Raw genomic sequence first — 25,982 nt, 5'->3', positions numbered from 1 at the left:
GGGACAGAACACCATGCTGAGTGGGCCACATACACATTATTACTGTTATTTACTTGTCTCACGTCAGAGCTTAGCAGTCCTAGTCCCAGTCCAGGACCCCATTGTGCTAGGCTTTGTCCAGGCACAGAACACAAAGTGGGTCCTTGACCCAGTGAGCTTCCCATGTAAACAGAGAGGCCAAAGATCCCAAAGGCTGATTTTAGAAAAGATGACAAGTGGTTGGTCTAATTTTTTCAGCCCAGTTCCACCTCCCCCTGCACCCCTCGAGCGCTAACCTCCCCGTCCTCATCATCCCAGCCGCAGGATTCACTGCAGCAGAGTAACGGCAATAAGACCGTTGATCCCACAGAGTGTGCTGACCCAACCAGCCAACCTGGATCTATATCCTCCTCCCTCTTGGTTTCAGTTCCCCTTCAGGAGGTCTCTGTTTCCATGAATGACCCACTTGTCTTGTGCTAGAGATAAGATCTGGAAACTCTCTGCCAACTAATGTGCAGCAATAACCTCTTTTTAAAGCAGTTCGGAGAGTGTAGAGCTGCTCTCCTTGCAGTGAGCCACGAAAACCAGGGCAAAGGGTCTGGCACCCAGCAGCTCAAATGGCCCCAGGGCTGATGGTGACTGGCATCAAGCGGCTTCGTAAATCAGCCACATGATGGGGTTGGTACTTAGAGGATCAATGTTCACATGCTCTGACCTCTCTTTGGCCAATACTGTGCTGCATGCATGTGAGCTGGGGAGGCTGCTATTGAGGTCAGCTCAGAGAGAGTGATGAGTTTCCACTCCTGGATTACGGAAGCATTCTCTCCTGGAGGATGAAGACACACAGGGAAAAGAAGCCGGCTCAGGTTCCCAGATAAGGGCAGATGGCAGGAACAAGAAAAGAGAAACCCCAGAGAGGGGAAAATGAAGCCTTCCCCACACACTTAAATGGACACAGCAGAGATCCTCCATGCAGCAGGACTCCACAGGGGCAGGCCCAAGTCAGTGCTAAGTAGATACCCTCCAAAGATAAAGGGTCTGATTCTCATTACTCTAAGACCCCTTTATACCTTTGTGCACCCACATTAAGGCCCTTTTGCACAGCAGAGCCGGGGAGAGAGTCCTTACCATAGATGAGACTCAGGCCCAGCTACTGTGACAGGTATTTTTACTTCATGGTGTTACAGAGTCACAGGTCTGATGCTCTGGAACTGCTCTGTGTGAAGCCAGCCAGGACTCTGGTGTAGCGTGACTCCCCTCAGGGCACATTGTCCAGGGCACAAAACCCCCTTGGCTATGGCCTTCCTGGATCTGACGGTGACCTCAGAGCATTCAGCACCCCTGTTCTCATTGTGCACATCCACAGCAGGCCCTGCACCCCAACTTTGCAGTCAGCCATGAACATAGCATAACACGGTTTGCTAGTACAGAAATCAGGAACTTTCAGCAAAGTCCACCTGGGGGGACCCAGGGCCTAGTGCCCCTGAATACCCCCCATCCAAATCCCAAACTGGAGCCTGACTGGACCCAATCACCTGGCCTCCAACAAGTCCATTGCTCCTCCTCCAGTCTTTGTCTGGCTTCCCTGGCAAAGTGTCACCTGGTCACATCTCCCTCCTGGTTCTCAGGTTATGATGGGCACCATCTATTCCTAATATGCAGGGAGCTGGGCAGCCTCCCCTGCCCCTGAGGGCCTCAGCAAATGTCACATACCCATATTCCCACCACCTAGGCTTTGGTGCAATACAGAGGGAATCTAAGCACACACAATATTCATGGAAAACAGTAAAACTCACATACAACATAACAAGGGGGGAACCCCTCTTTGTCACATATGGTTATTTGAGAAGGTGGAAGTCACAGACCAGAGCCAGGCAGTAGTGCACACTGAGAAGCATTGTGCTAAAGCACTCCAGTCCTCAACTGCAGCCAATCTGATGGGAATCAGAAAGGACTCTTCCATTGTGTAACACTGCACCCAGGGGAGGGAAAGGTGCCCAAGAGCTGCAGGGATCACACCTGGGATCTCTGAATCTTAAAACATGAGCTACTACTGCCTGATCTAAGAGACCCAGCTCTACTTGCTAAGGCTGTAGTAAGCTCATCAACCTCTCTATGTGGCCCAGCTATCCCTGAGATGAGTGTGGTATAAGAACCTGTACAAAATACAATAGAATAGACAGCGCACCATGCTGGGGGCGTGGGGGGTGGGTTATAATTGCTCCTCACAGTGATGAGAGCTAGTAGAAACAACATATCACTTCTGTGCTGCTTTCTGTGGCAAGGATGGGCGCTCCATGGGGAACAGAGCATTATGGGACATGTGCTGCAGCACTGAACACAGCCTAACAGAAACAAGTTAGTTAGCCCCCCGTCTACTTCTACTCCTATTGTACACACTTCCCTCCCCGCCTTATGGACACACCTTACCCAATGGTATTAGGAAAGCCTGTGTCACCCGCCTTGGCACTATCCCAGAGCAAGTCTCATTTGTTATGAGAATTGATGAAGGACTGTAGCAGCAGTACGCGGGGGAACCAGAGCTCACACAGCATACACTGCTGGGAATGTACATTTGTAGCTGTGGCGAATGTATTTTTTATTAATAGCATGTGTGCCTCAGTTTACCTGCTTAAGATTATTTCGTCTGACGACATGGAATCAAATCAAAGGATGCTGATAGGGAGAGCCAAGCAGAAAATGAAACAATGACTAAGAGAGATAACTAAAAGGAAAATACCAACGGGACTTAAAGGAACAACGAAGGCACTATTAATTGGGAAATGCCCATCTTCCTGGCTGCAGTCAGGCTTGCAGGTTTATTCTTCATTGGTCTGAGCCCAGGATCAAAAAGCCCGGCTAGAGAGGAAGGACAGGGTGAGTGGGCAGTCGCTGCTCAGGCGACACACAGCAAGAGGCAGAGAACTCTGCTAAGATTGTCTATCTCTCCTAACCCAGGACTAGGGGTATCTGGGTTAAGCGGAGCTTGCCAAAATCTGCAGAGAATAACATTTAGGTGAGACCAGATGCATACAGACTTCTGTTGTGTTAACTCACTTCTCTGAATGCTACATACCTGTGGGTGTAGAAATAATACTTGGTTTTCAAGGAGGTGTTTTGAGTTACTTTAATCAGCCACCGATCACAGGCTCCCAGAGGTAAGTTCCTGCAAGCGACAAATACAGCTGAGCCTGCCAGTTTATCTCAGGTAGTAAACTGGGGACCTGAAGCCCAGAGACTCTGGTGGGTCTCTGGGGCTCCACCCAGAGAGGGGAGAAGCAGGGCTGGCTTTAGGAAAACGGAGCCCTGGGCGGACGAGGGAAGGGAAGGGAAGGGAAGGGATGAGGCAGCTCACAGTACAGTGACCGCTCCCCCGACGACTGAGGAGCAATGGGGGCAGGAAGTGGGGTTGAGGGGCAGAGCTTTCTGCAGCTGGGGGAAGTTCCAGGGGGTGGGTCTGACAGGTCTGTGGACCTGTGCAGGGGAAGAGGAACTGCTGTCTCTCCCCATCCTGGCTGGGACTAACAGCAGGAGCCCGGCACATGGTAGGAGTTTCTCCCTAACTCCAGACACAGAGCTTGGTGATTAAAGGGGTCTTGGGCTGGGTGTATGGGGGGGCGGGAGAGTGCCCATGATGCCCTCCTGACCATGGTGCCCCCCTGACCAGTTGCTCATGTCACCCACATGTAAGGTTGGCCCTGGGCAAAGGTAGTGAAACCTGTCATCTGTGGGGTGCAATTGGAGAGATTGTAAAAGGGTCTAAAGCATAGCCTGCCCTTTAATCATGACAGTAGGGAAAGCAGTTGCCTGTGAACTTTAAAATTGATGTAAAACTAGCATAACAGGGTGAAAAGATCCCATCTTGAGTAAGGGCGTGTGTAACTCACTGGCCAGTGCAGTATGTGCCCTCTTCTGTACACAAAACCACCACGCATCCAGGCTGGTTGCAGGGCAGCAGTCTCCTGTCTCCTACTTGCTGTGCATGTGCCCTGTGGTGCTGTTTGGCCAAACAGAACCACAGAGCAAATGGTCAGGACAACCCATGCTGCTCTGGGCTAGGGCTCATGAAATATAGAATCATAGAAGATCAGGTTGGAAGGGACCTCAGGAGGTCATCTAGTCCAACCCCCTGCTCAAAGCAGGACCAATCCCCAACTAAATCATCCCAGCCAGGGCTTTGTCAAGCCTTACAAACCTCTAAGGATGAAGATTCCACCACTTCCCTAGGTGACTCATTCCCGTGCTTCCCCACCCTCCTAATGAAATAGTGTTTCCTAATATCCAGCCTGGACTGTCCTGATTTTGTTTTTCCCTAAACTGAATTAATTTCTCACTATATCTTTGCCTTTTATTCTCCTCCCCAACCTAAACTTTCAATACAAATATTGTAACAGAGGGGCTAGTCTGAGTGCGTTAATCACTGTCTTCTAAGGACAGAAGTAGCGCTGCTCAGCTGTGGCTTACAGTCCCTACAGCGCCAACCGAAGTTCTTCTTTGGTTCAACCAATCACTGCTTGTGCTTTTCGGAGGAAGGAAAAGGAGATCTAGCCCCATCCTTGCCAAAATCCAAAATGCCATTGCATGTGGCATGAAGTCCTAGACATCTTACGATAATAAATTCTCTACAGATAACTTAGTATCTGTTTGCCAGTGATTAGTTTTCTGTTCTCTGCCTGTATGAACTTTTCTATATTCCTTTAATTTTTTATTTACCACTTACTTTGGACAAACCTCCTCTTTGGATCTGGGTTACTGTATCCATGGCAACATTTCTTCCCCAAGGCATGTTTTGTTAGAGCAAGTGACAAACCTCAGGTTTCACCTGTTTGTTTGGGTCTGGAAATCTTCCTATAATTCTGAAGCTGACAGGAAGTAAAAAAAAAATCCACCAATAATCTGACTTGATGTTAATTGGATCTGGGTGAGGGGAAAAAAGATCTCATGCATAATTTGCTGCTGACCCAACTTCTGTATATAGTTTTCCTTGCATGAGAATGTCTTCCAAAGAAGATCTCAAAGATTTAGTCCCAGATCCTCAAAAGTATTTAGGCAACTAACTCCCATTGGCTCTGGCCTTTAGAGGTCTGCTCTTTCCTCTCATTCATACCAATTTAGCTGCACTGATTTCATAGAATCTATTTCTCATTTACACTGGTGGGAGAGGAGAATCAGACTCTAGGACTTTATTAGGATTTAATCCTAATTGAAGAAAAGTAAACATTGCTAAATGCAAAGACACCCATGGGAAATTTCGGAAGGGAGAGCAAGGAGAGGACATTTTCAAGATAGCAGAGAGTCGTATATTTTTGGAGCTGCTTGAATAAAGACTCCACTGTACTCTTAGACTGCTTGCTTACATCATTCGAACTACAACTCCATAGGCCCTGCAAGCTGTTCTATGCAAACAGACCTCTGAGTCTGTGTGGAGTCTTCAACGAGAGGCTCGTTTTGAGTGCAGGGGTCTAGCTGCAGGAAGTAGCTCCCTGCTTCTGCAAACAGTTACATGCATGGTTAAATTTACTCACGTGAGTAGCCCCATTGACTTCAATGAAACTATTCATATGCTTACAGTCAAATGCATGCCTAAGTGTTTACAAGATCAGGGCCTTAGTTTGGAAAGGGAAATAATGAGGCAGTCCACGGGTATTTAAAAGGATGAGTGATACAAAAGCCAGTTGAGAGCTTGTCCCCTAAAGAAAAATAACCTAATATAACCCAGTGAGAATGGCTGTTAATCCTGCTCCTGGGCAGAAACTATTTATCCCTGTGATCAGGAAGAAATTCCTGTCATGGGCTAATACTGCACAAACAGCTGCAGTAGGAGGGTTTTAGACAGTCCCCTGGAGCCTCAGTGCTGCCTGTCCTAAGACACAGGACAATGGACTGGAAGAACCATGGGTCAGTTCTGACAGGGCCACTCCTATGTTTTTAGCCTGTGTGGCAATGCTGTCCAGTCCAGGAATTTCCGTTACTGGGCTTCTGGGAAGTTGCTGAAACTGGTTGAGTTTCCAAGCAGCAGACCTGAAAGCAGAGATTCCCACCCACCTCTGTGCTTTATACTCACTGCAGCAGAGTTAAACTCCATTACTGTAGGGCAGGGATTGGCTGAAATACCTGCCAGTCAAGGGAAAAAGAAAAGGAGGACTTGTGGCACCTTAGAGACTAACCAATTTATTTGAGCGTGAGCTTTCGTGAGCTACAGCTCACTTCATTGGATGCATGCCGTGGAAACTGTAGCAGACTTTATATATACACAGAGACCATGAAACAATACCCCCTCCCACCCCACTGTCCTGCTGGTAATAGCTTATCTAAAGTGATCATCAGGTGGGCCATTTCCACCACAAATCCAGGTTTTCTCACCCTCCACCCCCACACACGAATTCACTCTCCTGCTGGTGATAGCCCATCCAAAGTGACAACTCTTTACACAATGTGCATGATAATAAAGTTGGGCCATTTCCTGCACAAATCCAGGTTCTCTCACCCCCTCACCCCCCTCCCAAAAACCACACACACAAACTCACTATCCTGCTGGTAATAGCTCATCCAAAGTGACCATTCTCCCTACAATGTGCATAATTAAGGTGGGCCATTTCCAGCACAAATCCAGGTTTTCTCACATCCCTCCCACCCCCATACATACACAAACTTACTCTCCTGCTGGTAATAGCTCTCCAAGTTTAAATCCAAGTTAAACCAGAACATCTGGGGGGGGGGGGGGGTAGGAAAAAACAAGAGGAAATAGGCTACCTTGCATAATGACTTAGCCACTCCCAGTCTCTATTTAAGCCTAAATTAATAGTATCCAATTTGCAAATGAATTCCAATTCAGCAGTTTCTCGCTGGAGTCTGGATTTGAAGTTTTTTTGTTTTAAGATAGCGACCTTCATGTCTGTGATTGCGTGACCAGAGAGATTGAAGTGTTCTCCGACTGGTTTATGAATGTTATAATTCTTGACATCTGATTTGTGACCATTTATTCTTTTACGTAGAGACTGTCCAGTTTGACCAATGTACATGGCAGACGGGCATTGCTGGCACATGATGGCATATATCACATTGGTGGATGTGCAGGCTCTGATAGTGTGGCTGATGTTATTAGGCCCTGTGATGGTGTCCCCTGAATAGATATGTGGGCACAATTGGCAACGGGCTTTGTTGCAAGGATAGGTTCCTGGGTTAGTGGTTCTGTTGTGTGGTATGTGGTTGTTGGTGAGTATTTGCTTCAGGTTGCGGGGCTGTCTGTAGGCAAGGACTGGCCTGTCTCCCAAGATTTGTGAGAGTGTTGGGTCATCCTTTAGGCTAGGTTGTAGATCCTTAATAATGCGTTGGAGGGGTTTTAGTTGGGGGCTGAAGGTGACGGCTAGTGGCGTTCTGTTATTTTCTTTGTTAGGCCTGTCCTGTAGTAGGTAACTTCTGGGAACTCTTCTGGCTCTATCAATCTGTTTCTTTACTTCTGCAGGTGGGTATTGTAGTTGTAAGAAAGCTTGACAGAGATCTTGTAGGTGTTTGTCTCTGTCTGAGGGGTTGGAGCAAATGCGGTTGTATCGCAGAGCTTGGCTGTAGACGATGGATCGTGTGGTGTGGTCAGGGTGAAAGCTGGAGGCATGCAGGTAGGAATAGCGGTCAGTAGGTTTCCAGTATAGGGTGGTGTTTATGTGACCATTGTGACCACCCTATACCTATCTTAAAACAAAAAAACTTCAAATCCAGACTCCAGCGAGAAACTGCTGAATTGGAATTCATTTGCAAATTGGATACTATTAATTTAGGCTTAAATAGAGACTGGGAGTGGCTAAGTCATTATGCAAGGTAGCCTATTTCCTCTTGTTTTTTCCTACCCCCCCCCCAGATGTTCTGGTTTAACTTGGATTTAAACTTGGAGAGCTATTACCAGCAGGAGAGTGAGTTTGTGTGTGTATGGGGGTGGGGGGGATGTGAGAAAACCTGGATTTGTGCTGGAAATGGCCCAACCTGATGATCACTTTAGATAAGCTATTACCAGCTGGACAGTGGGGTGGGAGGAGGTATTTTTTCATATTCTCTGTGTATATATAAAGTCTGCTGCAGTTTCCACGGCATGCATCCGATGAAGTGAGCTGTAGCTCACGAAAGCTCATGCTCAAATAAATTGGTTAGTCTCTAAGGTGCCACAAGTACTCCTTTTCTTTTTGCGAATACAGACTAACACGGCTGTTACTCTGAAACCAGTCAAGGGAAAGACACTCCTACCTACTTAGATGGGAGCAGTTTATCTTAAAGACACTTGGGTGCAGAGTTGCCAAGGGAAGGATCACCTGATCAGGGTGCGCTGAAATCCAGGTTTTCCATTGGAATCAGTATTCCGGTCATCTGGTGGTTCTCGCGAGGCAGATGCCGTCAGGTGGGCAGGAGAACTGTAAGAGCTGCTGAAGGAAATGGTGAGGACTTCACAGCAGGGTAGCAGCAACATCAGCCTGAGCTGCCATGTGAAAGGGTTAGCAACCAGCCCAGCCAAACAGCTCTCTCAGACTCACCCCCGTCCTGGGCGATGGCTATGTGCCCTGTGCGTGCACATACCCTGTCTCCCCTCTGTGCCTTGTTGTTACATTGCTCAGGGGTGCCGGGGAAATGATTATAGTGGGGGTGCTGAGAGCCACAGAACCGAACTGGAACCCCCGTATACGATGGACCCACATCAAGCCTGGGGGCGGCAGCATGCCGAGCACCCCTAGTTCCAGCACCGATGCTGTTGCTCAGAGCTCTCTTGATGGAATGCCTCCCCAGTTCCTGAAAAATGGGCCGGTGGCCTCTCTCGCCTGTGCCATTCTATGGCTAGCTGAGACACGTGTTAACTTAGCCTTTCAGAAAGGGAACAGATGCACCCCCACGGGAGGAGAGTAGAGAGGCCACTCTCTGGGTTTATTTACATCTCATTGTCAATGAAAGAATCTGGTGAAAGGTGGCTGCCATGCTGCTCAGGGGGGCTGGAACAGTTTGTATTGTGGGGGTGCTGAGAGCCATTGAGCCTGGATATAATGGAAACCACCCCAGGAGGCTGCTGCACTGCAGATGCTAGCCCCCCCCCCACCCCCCACGAGTTACGGGGTCTTGCACCTGTCCCCGTCGTTCTCCCATGAGGGTGGGGAAGGTGAGTCCCATGGTGCTGTGCACCAGTCTCAGAGGCCCCCTCTGCCCCTCTCCTGACAAGAACATGGAATGTGGGGGTCACATTTCTGTGCTTTTGCCCCCCGGGATATTTCCTTCCACCTCCCACAGAAGTGGAATGTGGGGGCCTCGTTGTGACGGGCTGGATCACAGAAACCCCCTGGGGGTTGCCAACTGATGTGCCAAGACTCCTTCTGCTCCTGCTTTCCTGCCCTGTTAGCTCGGGACTTCAGTGTCCTGCTTCGTTCAAGCCAGACCCGCTAGCCGGCTGCAAACCCAGACCCAGGTCTGAACCACGTCCCCTAACAGCTGTAGGCTTAATTGAAAGCAACTTAGGAAGTGTTCCTGTCCTTGACACTCAGATGCCCAACTCCCAGTTGGGTCCAAACCCTAAATAAATCCATTTTACCCTGTATAAAGCTTATACAAGGTAAACTCATAAATTGTTCACCCTCTATAACACTGATAGAGATATGCACAGCTGTCCCCCCCCCCCCGGTATTAATACATACTCTGGGCAATTAATAAGTAAAAAGTGATTTTATTAAATACAGAAAGTAGGATTTAAGTGGTTCCAAGTAGTAACAGACAGAACAAAGTGAATTACCAAGCAAAATATTTAATTGGGGATTGGTCCTGCTTTGAGCAGGGGGTTGGACTAGATGACCTCCTGAGGTCCCTTCCAACCCTGATATTCTATGATTCTATGATTCTATGAAATAAAATATGCAAGTCTAAGTCTAGTACAGTAAGAAAACTGAATACAGATAAAATCTCACCCTCAGATGTTTCAGTAAACTTTTATCACAGACTGGACGCCTTCCTAGTCTGGGCACAATCCTTTCCCCTAGTACAGCCCTTGTTCCAGCTCAGGTGGTAGCGAGGGGATTTCTCATGATGGCCGCTCCTTTTGTTCTGTTCCACCCACTTATATATCTTTTGCATAAGGCAGGAATCCTTTGTCCTTCTGGGTTCCCACCCTCCTTCTCAATGGAAAAACACCAGGTTAAAAATGGATTCCAGTTCAGGTGACATGATCACATGTCCTGTGAGACCCCAAGCCTTCATTCCTCCCAGCCTGACCTACAGAAAGGCCTGTCTGCAAACAGAGCCATCCACAGTCAGTTGCCCTGGTTGATGGGAGCTGTTAGGATATAAATATTCAGGCCTGTCTGCAAAAGCCTATACTTTAAGAATTTAGGTATATGTTTATCATTTAGCTAGTTATAGAGGTATAAAAGAAAGAAAGAATCAAAATCACTGTCTGCCGGTGTAAGGGCCTTTTCTCATTGTGACAGTCTGAGGCCCTGTGCTTAGGCTAAGGCCTCTGGCTAAGTAGCAGAGGCAGCGATAAGCTGGGAAGCGACCGGTCACCTCCTCACATTCCAAACTAGTCACATTGAAAGAAGGTGCTATTGGGCTGTTAGGATACAATCCTGTCCTGATAATGCCTATCACCTCCAGAAAAAGGGAAGAGCCAAGAAGATGTAAAAGGAAACTTAGTTTGATAGCATCCTGTCTGGCAAGAACTCGCTTATCAATAGCTGGGATGTGAAATCCGCATTTCTGTGTTGTTCTATCAATGTAGTCCCCATTTCCCTATTGTTTGTCTGTATAATCTCTGTCTGGTTCTGTGATTGTTCCCGTCTGCTGTATAATTAATTTTGTTGGGTGTAAACCAATTAAGGTGGTGGGACATAATTGGTTAAATAATCACCTTAAAATATGTTAGGATGGTTAGTTAAATTTCAGTAAAATGATTGGTTAAGGTATAGCTAAGCAGAACTCAAGTTTTACTATACAGTCTGCAGTCAATCAGGAAGGAAGGGCGGGAATGGGAACGGGGAATGGGGGTGGGGAAATTGGAATCATGTTTTGCTAAAGGGGGGAATGGGAACAGGGACACAGGCAAGCTTCTGTGGTGTCAGAGCTGGGAAGGGGGACACCAAGGAAGGAAATTGGAATCATTGCTTGCTGGAAGTTCACCCCAATAAACATCGAATTGTTTGCACCTTTGGACTTCGGGTATTGTTGCTCTCTGTTCATGCGAGAAGGACCAGGGAAGTGAGCGGGTGAAGGAATAAGCCCCTAACAGGAGCCATCAAGATTCCAAACCACTGTTAATGGCCCAAATTTTGCCGAGTTATATTTCATATTTCCAGTTTCAGATACAAGAGTGATACATTTATACAAATAGGATGACCACACTCAGTAGATTATAAGCTTTGTAATGATACCTTACAAGAGATCTTTTGCATGAAGCATATTTTAGTTACATTATATTCACACTCATCAGCATACTTTCATAAAAGCATACATAGTGCAATGTCACACACATTACTATTCCTTAGTCCCTCCAGAGCCTTGGGAATGAATATCTGAAAGCCAATCATCTCCCTGCGCCTGGCCAGCATCACCTCCACGGCTTGTGTTTGGGAGCTCTCCTTGGTGAATCCCTCCATCTGGCTATGAGCTTGCCTTGAGCCCCATGAGACATATCCTGGGCTGCACCTATCAAGAGGCACAGCTCAGAAGGGGTCTTTAGCCCTCCTTTGTGCCATTGGGTTTCTGAGCTGGTGCAGGGCCAAAGTCCTCCTTCCCTTTTGTCTCGCTGCTTTTTCCCACCCTTAGAACCACCTTCTGACCTGCTTGGCTTCCTCACTTGCTCCCCACACTTCCCTCAGAGAAGAGCACCCATACACTGAAACCAAACCCAAACGATCCAAGTAAAGAAACCAAGCTCCACCCTTCCTCCCCCCACAAAGCCATGGCATTGCCAAGTCTGTGCCCAACACCATTGTCTCCTTTTCACCACAGGCATCCAGTCCCTGGGTCAGGCCCTGTCTCCCACTTGGCGCAGAACTTGCCTCCATGCACAGTCCCACTGAGGTGCCAGAACTGGTGCCTTGGATTGAGATCCCTTGGGCCTGAGGATAGCTCCACGCCAGCCAGACCCTGGCCTATGGCTGCAGAGAGATTAGTAAGCTTAGGGGTAGGGGGTACACCACCCTCAGCCACCATTGGACTGGCCCCTTAGCATAGATCAGAGGAGCCAGAAGGTGCTGTAACTGTGCTGGCTGCCAATGGCCTCCTAGGGCTGTCCCAGGGACCACCCAGGCCGTCCCAAAATGCATCCCCTGCACCAAGGGCTTGGAGGGGTGGATTAGAGCTACCATGCGAGCATTCCCTCTGCTGGCGGGTTAAGGGGGGTTCAGGCAGTGGTGTACAGCAGCCGCAGTCTAGATCAACTTTGGCTGGTGCTGGGTTACAAATCACTTTAGTACTGAATGCAGGGGGGTGACATGCTGCTATCAATGTTGTCTTTATTGTATGAATAAAGGGGAGCAGAACTGTGCTCAACCTGTCCCAAATGAAGGGGTCACGCTCAGCTGAAAGGAACTTACTAAGTCAGGGGCTCAAATGCTAGACCTCTGTGACAATGCAGACAGGTGCCTCAGCCAGGAGTCATGGGCTCTCTCTAAGGGTCCCTGGTTTGGTTGTTTAAAGATAGAGTTAAATAGGCTCTATTCAGAGCCTGTTGTTACGTTAAGTACTCGGTGAGAGCTGAGCTCACTTGTGGTGGGGCAGTGTTTCTGCCCAGTCGGCTGAGAGCTAAAAATCACACAAGTGGCCGTGTGTGAGCGCTCTCCTGTCCACAACATGAACTCCATGTGCAGGGGCTGAAAGCGTTTACACTGCCCAACGGTTAGTGACACGGTATGTCGCTAAAAGCTGTGCCGTGCAGACAAAGCCTTAGATACTGACCTGCAGAGGTCACAGCACAGCAGCAGGTGGCAGCTCGAGGTGACTGATGAGCATCCAGCAAAAGCGGTGAGCAGGGCAGCCAAGTGGCAAGGAGCGGCGGCTGGCAGGGTGGCCAGATGGCGAGGTCTTCTTCTAGGTGTCTTTTTCCTGAGGTGGGAAGTGAACTCACCCATATGCACCTCTGAATCCAGGGTCCCCACTGACCTAGGACAGCCCCTGTGAGCGGGGTGGGGTGAGGGAGCAGAGGGGGCACAGGAAAGGAACTGTTGGTTGTAGATCTCAAGAACAGGGGGCAGAAGGCTCTGCCCCACGCACTCGGGGGGGGGCGTCCTGCCCCACGCACTCGGGGGGGGCGTCCTGCCCCACGCACTCGGGGGGGGCGTCCTGCCCCACGCACTCGGGGGGGGGCGTCCTGCCCCACGCACTCGGGGGGGGGCGTCCTGCCCCACGCACTCGGAGGGCGGGGGGGGCGTCCTGCCCCACGCACTCGGGGGGCGGGGGGGGCGTCCTGCCCCACGCACTCGGGGGGGGGCGTCCTGCCCCACGCACTCGGGGGGCGGGGGGGGGCGTCCTGCCCCACGCACTCGGGGGGGGGCGTCCTGCCCCACGCACTCGGGGGGCGGGGGGGGGCGTCCTGCTCACAGTTTCATGATTGTGAATCCTGCTTGTGGCATTTTCCCTAATTAATGTTGGGGGACTTCCTTCCTTTCATTAAAAGTTTCTTTGCTACACTCAGACTCTGCTTGTGAGTGGGGAAGTATGGCCTCTCAGAGATGCCCAGGGGTGGTGTGGAATTTTCCCAGGTTACTGGGTGGGGGCACGAGCCGGTTCTATGTTGTACTGTTGAAAAGGAACCCCTAACTATTGAACCTGGCCCTGGTTGCTGCTGGCTCCACCTGGCAGAAGGGTTACACTCTGATTACCCCAGAACTCTCTAGGGCCAAATTCAGCATCAGTGCAGTCCTGCTCTCTTACACCAGAACTGGATTCAGTCCTTTCGCCTAGAGTGCCCCCTACCCAAACTGCTTCTTTCTCACTTCCACTAGGTGCCTCCCTGCCAAATGTACAACGGGCGTATAGAACCCGCTACCACAAGGTGCTGTAGGTGCCAAGGGTTTTGTAATTTCACAGACAGGATCAGGCATTTATAGGGACAATAACCACATCGGTCTCTATATTAGATGAGACCACTGACCTGCTGGTTGACCTTGGGCAAGTCACTTCACCTCTCTGTGCCTCAGTTTCCCCACCTGTCAAATTAGGATAATGATGCTTCTCTCCTTCCTTGCTTTGAGATCCATGGCTGAAAAGTTCAGTAGAGGAGCTAGGTAGCATTATTATTTAGAACTCAGTTAATGTTGCGCATGATCAGCTGGCAGATATTTCTCTAGCAGGCCATGACAGTAACCCGGCCACCGGGAAGTTGATCATGCTTCCACCTGCCAGCCCTTCTGGTCCTACTGGGTTGGAGAGCAAGAGACCAGAGAGTCCAGGCCTCTCATCAGCAGACAGGGATATTTCCCAAGGCATGCTCAGTCTGATTAGTTACAGCAAGATGCTTCTCTGAGGGTGGGCCAGGAACGAAGCTCCATCCCTCACTCTGGCCTGGCCTGGCCTGCTCTGTGTGGATCACGTCTGTCCCAGTGCTACTGAGCACCACCTGTCTCTGGTCCGGTAGAGGAGCCCTCGGAATGTCATTTGTTATACAGAACAGCAGCTGGGGCAGTCCAAGTCTCTTTTGATTGTCGATGGCCAATGCTTATGTAAGGTGCTGGACTGACAGCCCCAGAGACCAGCATCCCCTCCCTAGTGAACAGGCACATCAAGGGAAGAGGCAGTAGCAACCCGCGCAATGATCCCACCAGGAGCTTGTCCCACTCTCTAGAAGGACTGCTTTGTAAGGAAGAAAAGGAGGACTTGTGGCACCTTAGAGACTAACCAATTTATTTGAGCATGAGCTTTCGTGAGCTACAGCTCACTTCATCGGATGCATACCGTGGAAACTGCAGCAGACTTTATATATACACAGAGAATATGAAACAATACCTCCTCCCACCCCACTGTCCTGCTGGTAATAGCTTATCTGAAGTGATCATCAGGTTGGGCCATTTCCAGCAAAAATCCAGGTTTTCTCACCCTCCACCCCCCCACACAAATTCACTCTCCTGCTGGTGATAGCTCATCCAAAGTGACAACTCTTTACACAATGTGCATGATAATCAAGTTGGGCCATTTCCTGCACAAATCCAGGTTCTCTCACCCCCTCACCCCCCTCCCAAAAACCACACACACAAACTCACTCTCCTGCTGGTAAATAGCTCATCCAAAGTGACCATTCTCCCTACAATGTGAAAGCTCATGCTCAAATAAATTGGTTAGTCTCTTAGGTGCCACAAGTCCTCCTTTTCTTTTTGCGAATACAGACTAACACGGCTGTTACTCTGAAATTTGTAAGGAAGGCCACTAATAAGGCCTCTTGCAGTCACCAGCCCGTGGCTCCATGAAGATACATCTCTACCACTTCAGCCAAAACGGATTCTTTGTTGGGTGCAGCAGGGCTAGATCTTTTATCCTCTCTGAGCTGTCCACCACAGGGTATCACAGCTACGTACACGTACACTGGGGAAGGACTGGCTGGGAGAGCTGGTAGGTGGAGCTGGCCGGAGACCTCCCAGCCCAATTCACAGTGGTTATCGATCAGTCCTCAGGATAACTATTTCTCCTTACTACACAGCTGGACCAAGACAGAACAGCACTGAATTCTCTTACCCAGGTCCTGTCCCTGGGCTTGGGTGCCACAACCCAGAGGAGTCTTGAAAGTCTTTGAGCTCGGCCCAGTTTGCTCTGGACTCCATTACAATGGGTTCCACTGGCGTGTCTCATCCCAGAGCACAGCAAGCCTGCCGGTTCCCTCTGGAGCACACAGAGCCGCTTTCAATAGGGAGGGTACCATGCTAGGGCTGGTGACCTCTGAGCAGGCTGCCATATAGATCAATGGCAGGAATTCCAGAGAGCTGGGTCTTTTTAACTAGATCGGTTGGCTGCTGCTATGCAGAAACCTCCAGATGTTAGCGAAATCCTAGAAACTCAGATCCTCCCTTCATCTCATCACCCCTTACGCTCCACACCTCTCCCCCTCTACCCATTTCTCTCTTGCATTCGCTCCCTTTTTCTGGCTATATTTTAGGTTCTCGGAGACTGTGCGCCCTCTAATGGCTGCCAGGGCCCTGTGCACGCTCCGGAGGGTTTATATAAAGGCCGAGCGGAGAGAGGCTAGAGATATTGGTGGCGAGATCAGGGGAGCTGAAGAGAGGAGACAGAGCAGCACGGAGGGTTGCCCTGGCAGCTGACCATGGCGGTGAAGCAGCAAGCCCCTTACCTGCACTTGGCTGAGCTCACAGCATCCCAGTTCCTGGACATCTGGAAACATTACGATTCTGATGGTCAGTAAGAACCTCACCCCCAAAACTTCTTTTAAATCTCAGATACTTTTAGGAGGATTTTTAAAAAAAACTCTTAAATATTTGATAAAAACCCATCCCTGTGTACTATTGATAGAGTTAGATCTGTGTGCATTTGGGCTTTGGAAATGTATATTTTTCTATTGGGACATCTGTAAAAAAAACCTCCCTAAGTGCACATTTTAAGGGGCTTTTTGTTGTTATTAATTGTGAGGAAAGTTTTTCAATGGACACTGCCCCAGCTAGGAGACCCTGGCACGAGGTATCGCACATAGGAGTCTCCCAGCCCATCTGCTCTGTTTGGTATGACATTGCTACCAGGACAAATTCCTGTTGTAATGTGCTGGGACTGGCTTTGCTTGCAACAAGGCTGTGCCCTTGTGGGAACTTTGCAGCTGCCTTCTAAAATATGGAGCTGGCTCGTATTTTGCTTTGTTACCCCAATAGTTCTTGCTCACTGGATTCCCCCAATCTTAACTCCAATCCCTTACGGTACTGTTCTGTGTTCTAAGTCAGGCAGCCCAGTAATCCTCCTTCTGCTGGTTCTTTGTTGTTCAGCAAGATCCAGATCTGATGGGGAATAAAAGTGACACTTGGACTGAAATTAAAGCCTAGGGTAACCCAGCATAATTTAGCTGAAGTTGGTGGCATTGTACCTGTTTGCACCTGGGCTCAATTTGACCCCAGTCTTAAATCTCTATGTGAAGAGTCCAGATCTTTGGTCAGTCATATGTAACTTTTGTCCTCTGTGAGGTAGCAGGGGGGATGGAATGTGGATGGCTACGTTGGTAGCAAGCTATGCTGAGCGGATGCCTGAGCAGGTAGGGGTATGCTAGGATGGGGTGAGCTGTCTGCAGGCGTGACAGCCAGCACCATCTCCTAGGTGAAGGTTTAGGGGTGCCTGTTGTGTCCTGTCAGTCACCTGTTGGCTTCAAAACCAGACGGCAAGTGAAGTTTTTGCAGCTTTGACCCACCTGAGCCCAGAGATGCCAATGCAACCTGAAAATGAAAATGGCTTTAAATCTGTCCTAATGTGAGGATGGCTTTGGTGGAGCAGAAAGAACCCCCCTGTGCATGTCCGATCCCCTTACTTCCTCTCCCGGTCCTTCTTGAAGCAGGGAGTGAGCTCGGCTGTGCAGAAGGATCTCTATACAGCTGTTATTTCAAAGGGCCCAGCTTCTCTGTCATGGACAGCTGCTATCAAGGAATAGTTAGCCAGGTAAGCCAGCCCTGAATCATAGCCACTTGCAGACCCTTGTAATCCGTCCATTTACCTGGTCCTGAAACCTTGACATCCCACGCATCCTGCACAAAAAGAATGTCCTTTGTGGGAATTGTGCCCCATACAGGGCAGGGTAGAATCTTATGTCTCCAGGACTCCAAGGGGAGAAGGCAGCGCTGATGTACAGGCTGCCTGAGTGTTTACAATAAATAAACTTCTTATTAGTTTCAAGCTCCCACCTATGGGCTAAAGGTGCTGAAATGCTTTCCTGGGACATGAAGCTGTAGCTTCCATCAGAAGGACACAGCAGCTGTGAAAGGGGAGAAAGACTCGGATTCCTGCAGAAATAAGCCAGACCACTAGCAAAAGGCAGGGAGTTCCACGCACAGCATCACTGTGATGGGTGTGCAGGTCATCAAGATGCAGTGACCTGGTACTCAGCTACTTAATCTCTCCTCGGAAAGCTCCTTGTAGAGCTTTCATCTCTAGAAGTATTTGCTAATTGGAACAGAGTGGTGGGGAGCCTTGTATTTGTGGAGGGGTTAAAACATCAGTCCTGATACATCTGGGACAGCCAATAAACACACACAGTCTGAGTAAACAGGGTGTTGACGCGTCAACTGTGCAATTTATGAGTGAATCGGTACATATGGAGTGGGCAGGAAGAGCAGAGGACTTCCCAGGAGACCAGGGGGCACTTATTGGGCATGGCTGCCAATTATTATTGTCGTGCTAGCTTATCATTAGCTATGTCCTTGCCATTGCATCACTCTTTGACAGCAATTAGAGCAGAAGGCGAGAAGCAGACGTTCACCCAAAGCAAAGCCCCAAATTGAAATACCCCTGAATCTGGAGGGACTCCAGATGATCCCAGATTAGCCCATCTCTAGCAGAAACTCCGCAGTATGGTAAAGCTGGGGTGAAAAGTTGAATCTAGGGGGGGAAGTACAAGGGGGCACTGGGGAATGATTGTGGAGTGGTCTTTGCTTGTAAGTCCAGGGAGCCTCCAGGCACTTGGGCATTTATAATGGGATCATAAACTGGGGACGGGAAAATACAAGAAGATTTAAAATGCTGTAGCAAGAACCAAGGTGAACAGCAAGCCTCAGGAACAAGGGAGAGAAGTCAGTGGCACCAGTGAAGTAGGAATCAAGTAAGATCCAAGGCTAGAACAAAAATTCTATGGGAGTGTCCCATCCACCTTTATCTCCATCTCTTTCAGCCTGTGGCTCAAGGTTTGTTCATCCAAATCATCATTTTTTGTTTTCAGCCTTGTCTTTGAGGCCCTTCTCTTCCTTCTCCCTTCCAAGACCTGTGAAGGAAACCTCTCCTGATTATCATCTCTCCCTTCAGGGCATTGCAGAGACCAATTAAACAAAGCCACCTGCTGAAGAAACACTTGCCTCTCACTCCACAACCCAACAAGCCTCTGTAAACAAACAGCAAAAGTGATCTTGGGAAGCATTTGCAAAAGGGAGTGGCTTGGGTTCATTTGCTTTCAAAATCTGCCCACATTAGTTTCTATTTCAGTTGGAAATTATTAGATAAGTAAAGCACTTGTGATTATGTTAAATCAGACAGTCAGGAAAAATATGCTTTATGTTGAGTGCAGAGCAATTCAAAGAACCATTGCTGGCTGAGCCAAAATAACTGCAGAGCTCTTTGCCCTGGCAGAGGCACTTTACAGCTAGGGGAGAGCTAGCTGGGTTCTCGTTAACATCCAACAGAACCAACTCTAGTCTGTTCCTCGACAAACTTGTGAGCTGAGTTCTGGCTGCAGAAACTTTATTACCAGCAATGATGGAAAAGGCAGAGAACCCAGCTGGAGGTTTCCATGCTGCCGGCTATGAGAAAAATCATGGCAAATGTTGCTCCTAGTTACATTGGTGTAAATTTGGAGTAACGTCACTGAAATTAGTGGTTTGATTTGGATTTACACCACTGTCACCAAGAACAGGATTTGCCCTCCGCTGCCTTCTTTTGATTTATAAACTGAGCAGATGTGATCAGCATTTGCTGAGAGATTCAGTGTGGAATGTCACAGTGTAATTTCTGCTCAATCATTTTCCAGCCAGCATCCTGAATGCTGCAAAAGGCTGAGTTTTAACAACTCCAGTTCCCATTGCAGCAGCGTCCCTTCACCCACATTCTTCCTCAACATCAGAAGCAAGGAGTACAGTTGGGACTGAAACTGCCTTAATTTACATTAGCAAGAACCTTTCCCACTAAGTCTCACAGACCCGAAGGCCAAAAGGGACTGTTGTACTAGTCTAGCCTGTCCTCCCGTAACACATAGGCCAGAGATTTCACCCAGTGATTTTAGGGAGGTCCTATATGGCAGGGTCTGGGGAGTTCTACTGAGGGATTTGGGGAAATGTGTTGTCTCTGTCATCTGCCGCACAGTAGGCCCCAAGGGAAGCATGCTCAGTGCAACATGGGAGTGCAGAACTGCTCTATTTGGGTCATTTCTCTTCTTAACAGTGGCTGCACATGCAAATGAAAATATTAACCCATCTGCTGGACCCTTGGAGGGGACTACATTTGCAGATGAGAATGGCAGAGCTTACCTGACAGGTCAGCACAAAGCACGGGTGTCTTGCGGGTCGATGCACCTTGTTTACTTTTGCAGCCAGTTAAAATGATTTCTCAGCCCCAGCGGAGTTGGAGATTTTCAGGTTAGAGGCAGCCAAGGGATTGAGTCAAATGGCCAGGGAAATTCTCAATTAAAACATGAGGTGCAATTAGCAACAAGCAAAATCCAGCTTGCTTTTCTTCTTCGAGTTTTCTTTCTCTTTGTCATTTCATCCTCTGTCCCTCATTCACTCCTTAAATCTTACAGATGTGTCAATTTCTAGCTAGCTTTTGTCTCTCACAGGGTTTCTTCCTCTGCCTGTGCCTCTTGCCTCTTTTACTCAGTCCCCGTCTCTCTCTTTCTGATTTCCCAGGTCTCAACATCAGCTACAAACTCCTCTGCTCCTTGGGCTCCATTTCTCGTTTGGAAGATACAAAGTTATCTGACTTCAGTTAGTTACTCATGCATGGGCTGAGACAAATCCCAGTGAAGTCAATAGGATTCTTTCCAGTGGGTTCACTGGGTTTCAGAGCAGGCCCGCACTGCCCTGGGGCCGAACTAGACTCCCATTTGCCTTGCACAGTGTTGAAAGATTGCTCTGCGGAAGAGCTGTCTGTACATAGCCAGTTAATAGGATAACATGCCAGTAAGCGGTGCTGCTCCTAGGCTGAACTCTGCAAACGGTTCCTGCTTGGCAGCTCTTTATTCATTGTCTTGCGCAGTGTGTTTGAGCTGTGCAATGGAATGTGAAACGGTGTCGTATTGTTCAGACACTAGGTGGAGCCGTGTGTAACACACCTTGCTTAGGCTCACAACTGTGATTCCTGGCAGGGCATTAAAGGATCTTATGGGAGACACATCTCCGGTGTCACTCTCTGAGAAGGAGGCTTGGTAGCCTGCCCATATCTGGTACAAGAAACCAATCTGTTAGGAGCAACCCTGCAGCCTCCCATGTACAAAGCTAGTGCCGTGGGTTCTCACCCATTTGAAATGCTGGCCAAGTCAGGCAGCACACTGGCATGGAAAGGCCTGGGCACCTCTGGGCAACTGGCAGATTCCTTGCTCCTGGAAGACCTTCCTATGTCCTCTTACCTTGCAAAGCAGCTTGTGTGTGTTTGTACCTAAATTAAGTTCCCGCAAACGGGAACCCCCCAGCCTTGCCTGGGGCTGCCTGGACCTGCTAGTGTCAAGAGAGGGAGGGGTTTTGCCCACATTGCAGGGCAGGAGTCTCATTGAGTACTCAAGTGCTCGGAGGCACAATGCCAGGCAGTTCACCAAGGGCTGTGGCCTGCCGGCTATCAGGTGTGGCCAGTCTCCCCTGCTGCTTGTCCCATATGCTGCGGTGTGTGCTAGATGGGGGCGGGACGGCGTGACAACCCATGCCCAGTGTGCGTGCCCTAGCTCCCTGCTGAAATTCTACCCTGGCTGATAGACTCCAAGAGCAAAGGACACATCATGTAGCACCCCTGCTTCCTCTCACAGTGATAGCCAGCATAGATTCACCAAGGGAAGGTCATGCCTGACTAATCAAATCGCCTTCTGTGATGAGATTACTGGTTCTGTGGATGAAGGGAAAGGAGTGGATGTATTGTTTCTTGACTTTAGCAAAACTTTTGACACTATCTCCCACTGTATTCTTGTCAGCAAGTTAAAGAAGTATGGGCTGGATGAATGCACTATAAGGTGGGTAGAAAGTTGGCGAGATTGTCGGGCTCAACGGGTAGTGATCAATGGCTCCATGTCTAGTTGGCAGCCGGTGTCAAGTGGAGTGCCCCAGGGGTCGGTCCTGGGGCCGGTTTTGTTCAATATCTTCATAAATGATCTGGAGGATGGTATGGATTGCACTCTCAGCAAATTTGCGGATGATACTAAACTAGGAGGAGAGGTAGATATTCTGGAGGGCAGGGATAGGATACAGAGGGACCTAGACAAATTGGAGGATTGGGCCAAAAGAAATCTGATGAGGTTCAATAAGGATAAGTGCAGGGTTCTGCACTTAGGACAGAAGAACCCAATGCACCGCTACAGACTAGGGACCGAATGGCTAGGCAGCAGTTCTGCGGAAAAGGACCTAGGGGTGACAGTGGACGAGAAGCTGGATATGAGCCAGCAGTGTGCCCTTGTTGCCAAGAAGGCCAATGGCATTTTGGGATGTATAAGTAGGGGCATAGCCAGCAGATCGAGGGGCGTGATCGTCCCCCTCTATTCGACATTGGTGAGGCCTCATCTGGAGAACTGTGTCCAGTTTTGGGCCCCACACTACAAGAAGGATGTGGATAAATTGGAGAGAGTCCAGCGAAGGGCAACAAAAATGATTAGGGGTCTGGAACACATGACTTATGAGGAGAGGCTGAGGGAACTGGGCTTGTTTAGTCTGCAGAAGAGAAGAATGAGGGGGGATTTGATAGCTGCTTTCAACTACCTGAGAGGTGGTTCCAGAGAGGATGGTTCTAGACTATTCTCAGTGGTAGAAGAGGACAGGACAAGGAGTAATGGTCTCAAGTTGCAGTGGGGGAGGTTTAGGTTGGATATTAGGAAAAACTTTTTCACGAGGAGGGTGGTGAAACACTGGAATGCGTTGCCTAGGGAGGTGGTGGAATCTCCTTCCTTAGAAGTTTTTAAGGTCAGGCTTGACAAAGCCCTGGCTAGGATGATTTAATTGGGGATTGGTCCTGCTTTTGAGCAGGGGGTTGGACTAGATGACCTCCTGAGGTCCCTTCCAACCCTGATATTCTATGATTCTATGTTGGCAGCACTGGCTAAAATGTGCTCATTTCCTGGTCCTTGGTGAGCAAAGGGTTAAGCTGAGCTCAGCGTGGGCAGGTGCTCAAGGAAGAGTCTGAGCCGTACCAGGGATATGGTCTTTGGGCAGGCTGGGCTCTATTCTCAGGGCTCACCGGGCTGGGTTGAACCCCACACTGGGGAATTTTAGGTTTAAAGCACTAAGCCTTGAGATAAGACCTTGCTAATGGTGAGTTTTTTCCCTGCTGGCTTTCTCCATCAGTTATAGCCTCCCCACCCTCTGCTTTTCTTTCCCAGTTTGGAGGATTACTAAGAGTCATAGGTGCCTGGGTCTCTTCATAGACCTGAAGGCCAGAATGGACCCTAACTCACAGCGTAACTGGTCAGAGAACCTTGCCCCGCGAGTCCTGCATCATGCCCAATAACTTGAAAGCTCTGGTATCCTGACTGAGGAGGCACTGTCCAGTTTGGTTTTACTGCCCCCCTCTCTTGTAAGATAGCCAAGCCAACAATTATTTGTTGACAGACAAAAATTCTGTTTAAAATGTAGATGCCTCAGAGCATCTAGCAGTAAACGCTGGACCTGCCGTCTCTGTGTTGGAAGACTGGGGCTAACGCTACATGAATTCTGTGCTGAATTGGTGGGAGCTATTTTTCCTTCTGGGAGTGGAGCCCTGTGGTGTGTAAAGGTGTGGTGTGTGGTGTGTAAAAACTCATGTGTCCATTGGAATGTTGCTGGACACAGCTGTCCCGTGGTGAGCGTTCGGTTAAATCCTGTCTGCTGGACTGATTCAAAGTCGACAGGAGCTTGCAAGAAAAGGGAGAGGGAGAGATAAGTGGGGCCTAGCCTGGTGTGTTTGACTTCAGCAATGCCCCGTCTCTTTGGGTACATGACCTGCTCCTGGTGTTGAGAAGTTGAATTCACAGGAAAGAGAAAACACAAACAAGATTCAAATCTGGGGGAATTCTTACCCAGGGCACTCCCCCCTTGAGCTCTGGCACTGCCAAGATTGGTGATGCTTGTGCGTTGCACGGTGTTTAATTCTTTCAGCATGGGTTGAGCCGCAGTCCTGCTCAAGCAGTGTCTCCCTGGTGGCCAGAGGAGCACAGGAAGAATGAAAAGTCATCAGCAGTTACAACTTGCTCTAATCTGCAGATGAGCTTGTTTAGTTTAAGTTGGTTTTAGTCTAGGAGACAAAGCTGGCTTCGGCTCCTGGCGGGAGACACTGGCCACTGTGCCAAAGACCGAGGTACTATTTAAATCCCACCTAAGCACGGTTTAAGTGATGCCTACCTGTGGCACTAGCTGCTTGCTCAGGGATGAATTGCACCCTGGAAGATCAGTTGCAGGAGGCTGGTAATAGAGTCTGGTTAGGGATCGTGTCTGAGCTAAGCATTCCCTAGGTCTTTGGCAGACAACGTGAAGAATTTCATGATTTTTAAAGTGCTCATTCGTTTTCGTTACTCTCCCAGTGCCAGTCGCTAATCTGGCACTATTGAATTTCACTCTCCATTTCAAACCAATATTTGCAGATAATAGCTTGACGCCATTTGCCCAGCCCAGCCCTACTTGGGACCTTCCTGCTGTATTTGGCACCCTACGATACACATTTCTGCAGTGCAGGAAAATAGAAATTCACCCCTACTTAGCGGGTAGTGAACAAGAGTCATGGGAGCCACACAGTTGGGATTAACCCAGCCATCTGTAGGATCGCTATAGGCGGCTGCCCTGTCTCCTATAGCCCTGGAAGGACTGAGGCCACACCCCAAAGTCTGGCTCAGATTCTCCATGAAGGAGAAGACAAACACAGCTGTCTTCTGCAGTTTCCACAGTATGCATCCGATGAAGTGAGCTGTAGCTCACGAAAGCTTATGCTCAAATAAATTGGTTAGTCTCTAAGGTGCCACACGTCCTCCTTTTCTTTTTGCGAATACAGACTAACACGGCTGTTACTCTGAAACCTGTCAGTAATGCAAAGGAGAGTTTTCTCCCAGTCTTCCTATAGGCCATATGTTGGGGGTTCGCTGGCTCCACAGGAGCCAATCTGCTTCTTATACTTGTTCCCCTTAAGCCAGGAGCTTTCAGCCAGAGCCTCCTGTGCCCTGGCAGCTCCCTCCCAGCTGGCTGTATGCTGGCTTTTATAATCACCCATCAGTCTCAGCTGGGAGGTTGCTGCTCAGTCACAGGTAAGGCTGGGCCCAACTCCCCTTAAAGGGGCAGCCGCTCTGTGACAGACACCTTTGGGCAGCGTGATTCAGTGGATAAAGCATTGAACTAACAGATGGAGCCATGGGTTGTAACCACTGAGACCCCTGCCAGATGTATCAATCACCTACAGCTCCGGCTGCTGTCAATGGGAGGCGTGGGCAGGGGCTGCAGGTTTGTAGAAATTTTGGTGGTGCCCAGAACACTCAGAACCCCCCCCCCACCACCACCACCAACTCCCCACACACACCTGCCTAAGGCTCTGGGAGGGAGTTGGAGGTCTGGGGTTCAGGCTCTGGGATGGAGTTTGGGTGCAGGCTCTGGGCTGGGGCAGGGGATTGGGGTGCAGAAGGGGTGCTGGGTGCAGGCTCTAGAAGGGAATTTGGGTGCAGAAGGGGTGAGAAGTCAGGCTCTGGGAGGGGGTCTGGAGTGCAGGCTCTGGGAATGAGTTTGGGTGCTGGGTGCAGGCTCTGGGAGGGAGTTTGGGGACAAAAGTAGGTGCAGGGGAGGGGTGGGAGTGCAAGAGGGAATTAGGGGGGAGGGGGTGCAGGCTCTGGGAGGGAGTTTGGGGGCAAGAGGAGGTGGGGGTGCAGGAGGAAATTTGGGGGCTGAAGGGTGTGTTTGCGGAGGGGGTGTGGGTGCAGGCTCTGGAAGTGGATGGGGGGTTCGATGCTTACCTGGGGCACCTCCTCCGGCAGCCGCTCCTAGGCGGGACAGGCCGGGAGGTCTCCTCACACTGCTGTCTTCCCATTGGCCGCAGGGGTGTTGGGGGGGGCAGCGCGCAGTGCCACACCCCCTCACACGGACTGCAAGGACCTGCCGACAGCCACGTGGAGCGAGCGCGCAGGAAGCCGCTCAGCCCCGCTGCGCTGTGGGTGGTGGCGG

General features: G+C 49.5%; 1 protein-coding gene across 1 annotated transcript in view; it reads left to right on the top strand.

The window, feature by feature from the left end:
* Nucleotides 1-16,167: 16,167 nt before the first annotated feature.
* CALB2 (calbindin 2) overlaps nt 16,168-25,982 on the top strand; it is a 73,566-nt gene continuing 63,751 nt past the window's right edge. The window contains exon 1 of the mRNA XM_084644936.1: nt 16,168-16,337. Within this exon, the coding sequence (XP_084501062.1) occupies nt 16,247-16,337 (91 nt within the window). The 5' untranslated portion in view covers nt 16,168-16,246. The remainder of the gene's footprint in view (nt 16,338-25,982) is intronic.

The sequence above is a fragment of the Lepidochelys olivacea genome (assembly GCF_965140295.1).
Source record: "Lepidochelys olivacea isolate rLepOli2 genome assembly, chromosome: 12".
NCBI lineage: Eukaryota > Metazoa > Chordata > Testudines > Cheloniidae > Lepidochelys > Lepidochelys olivacea.
Note: the sequence above shows the minus strand (reverse complement) of the source record. Positions and strands in the feature narration are given on the sequence as shown.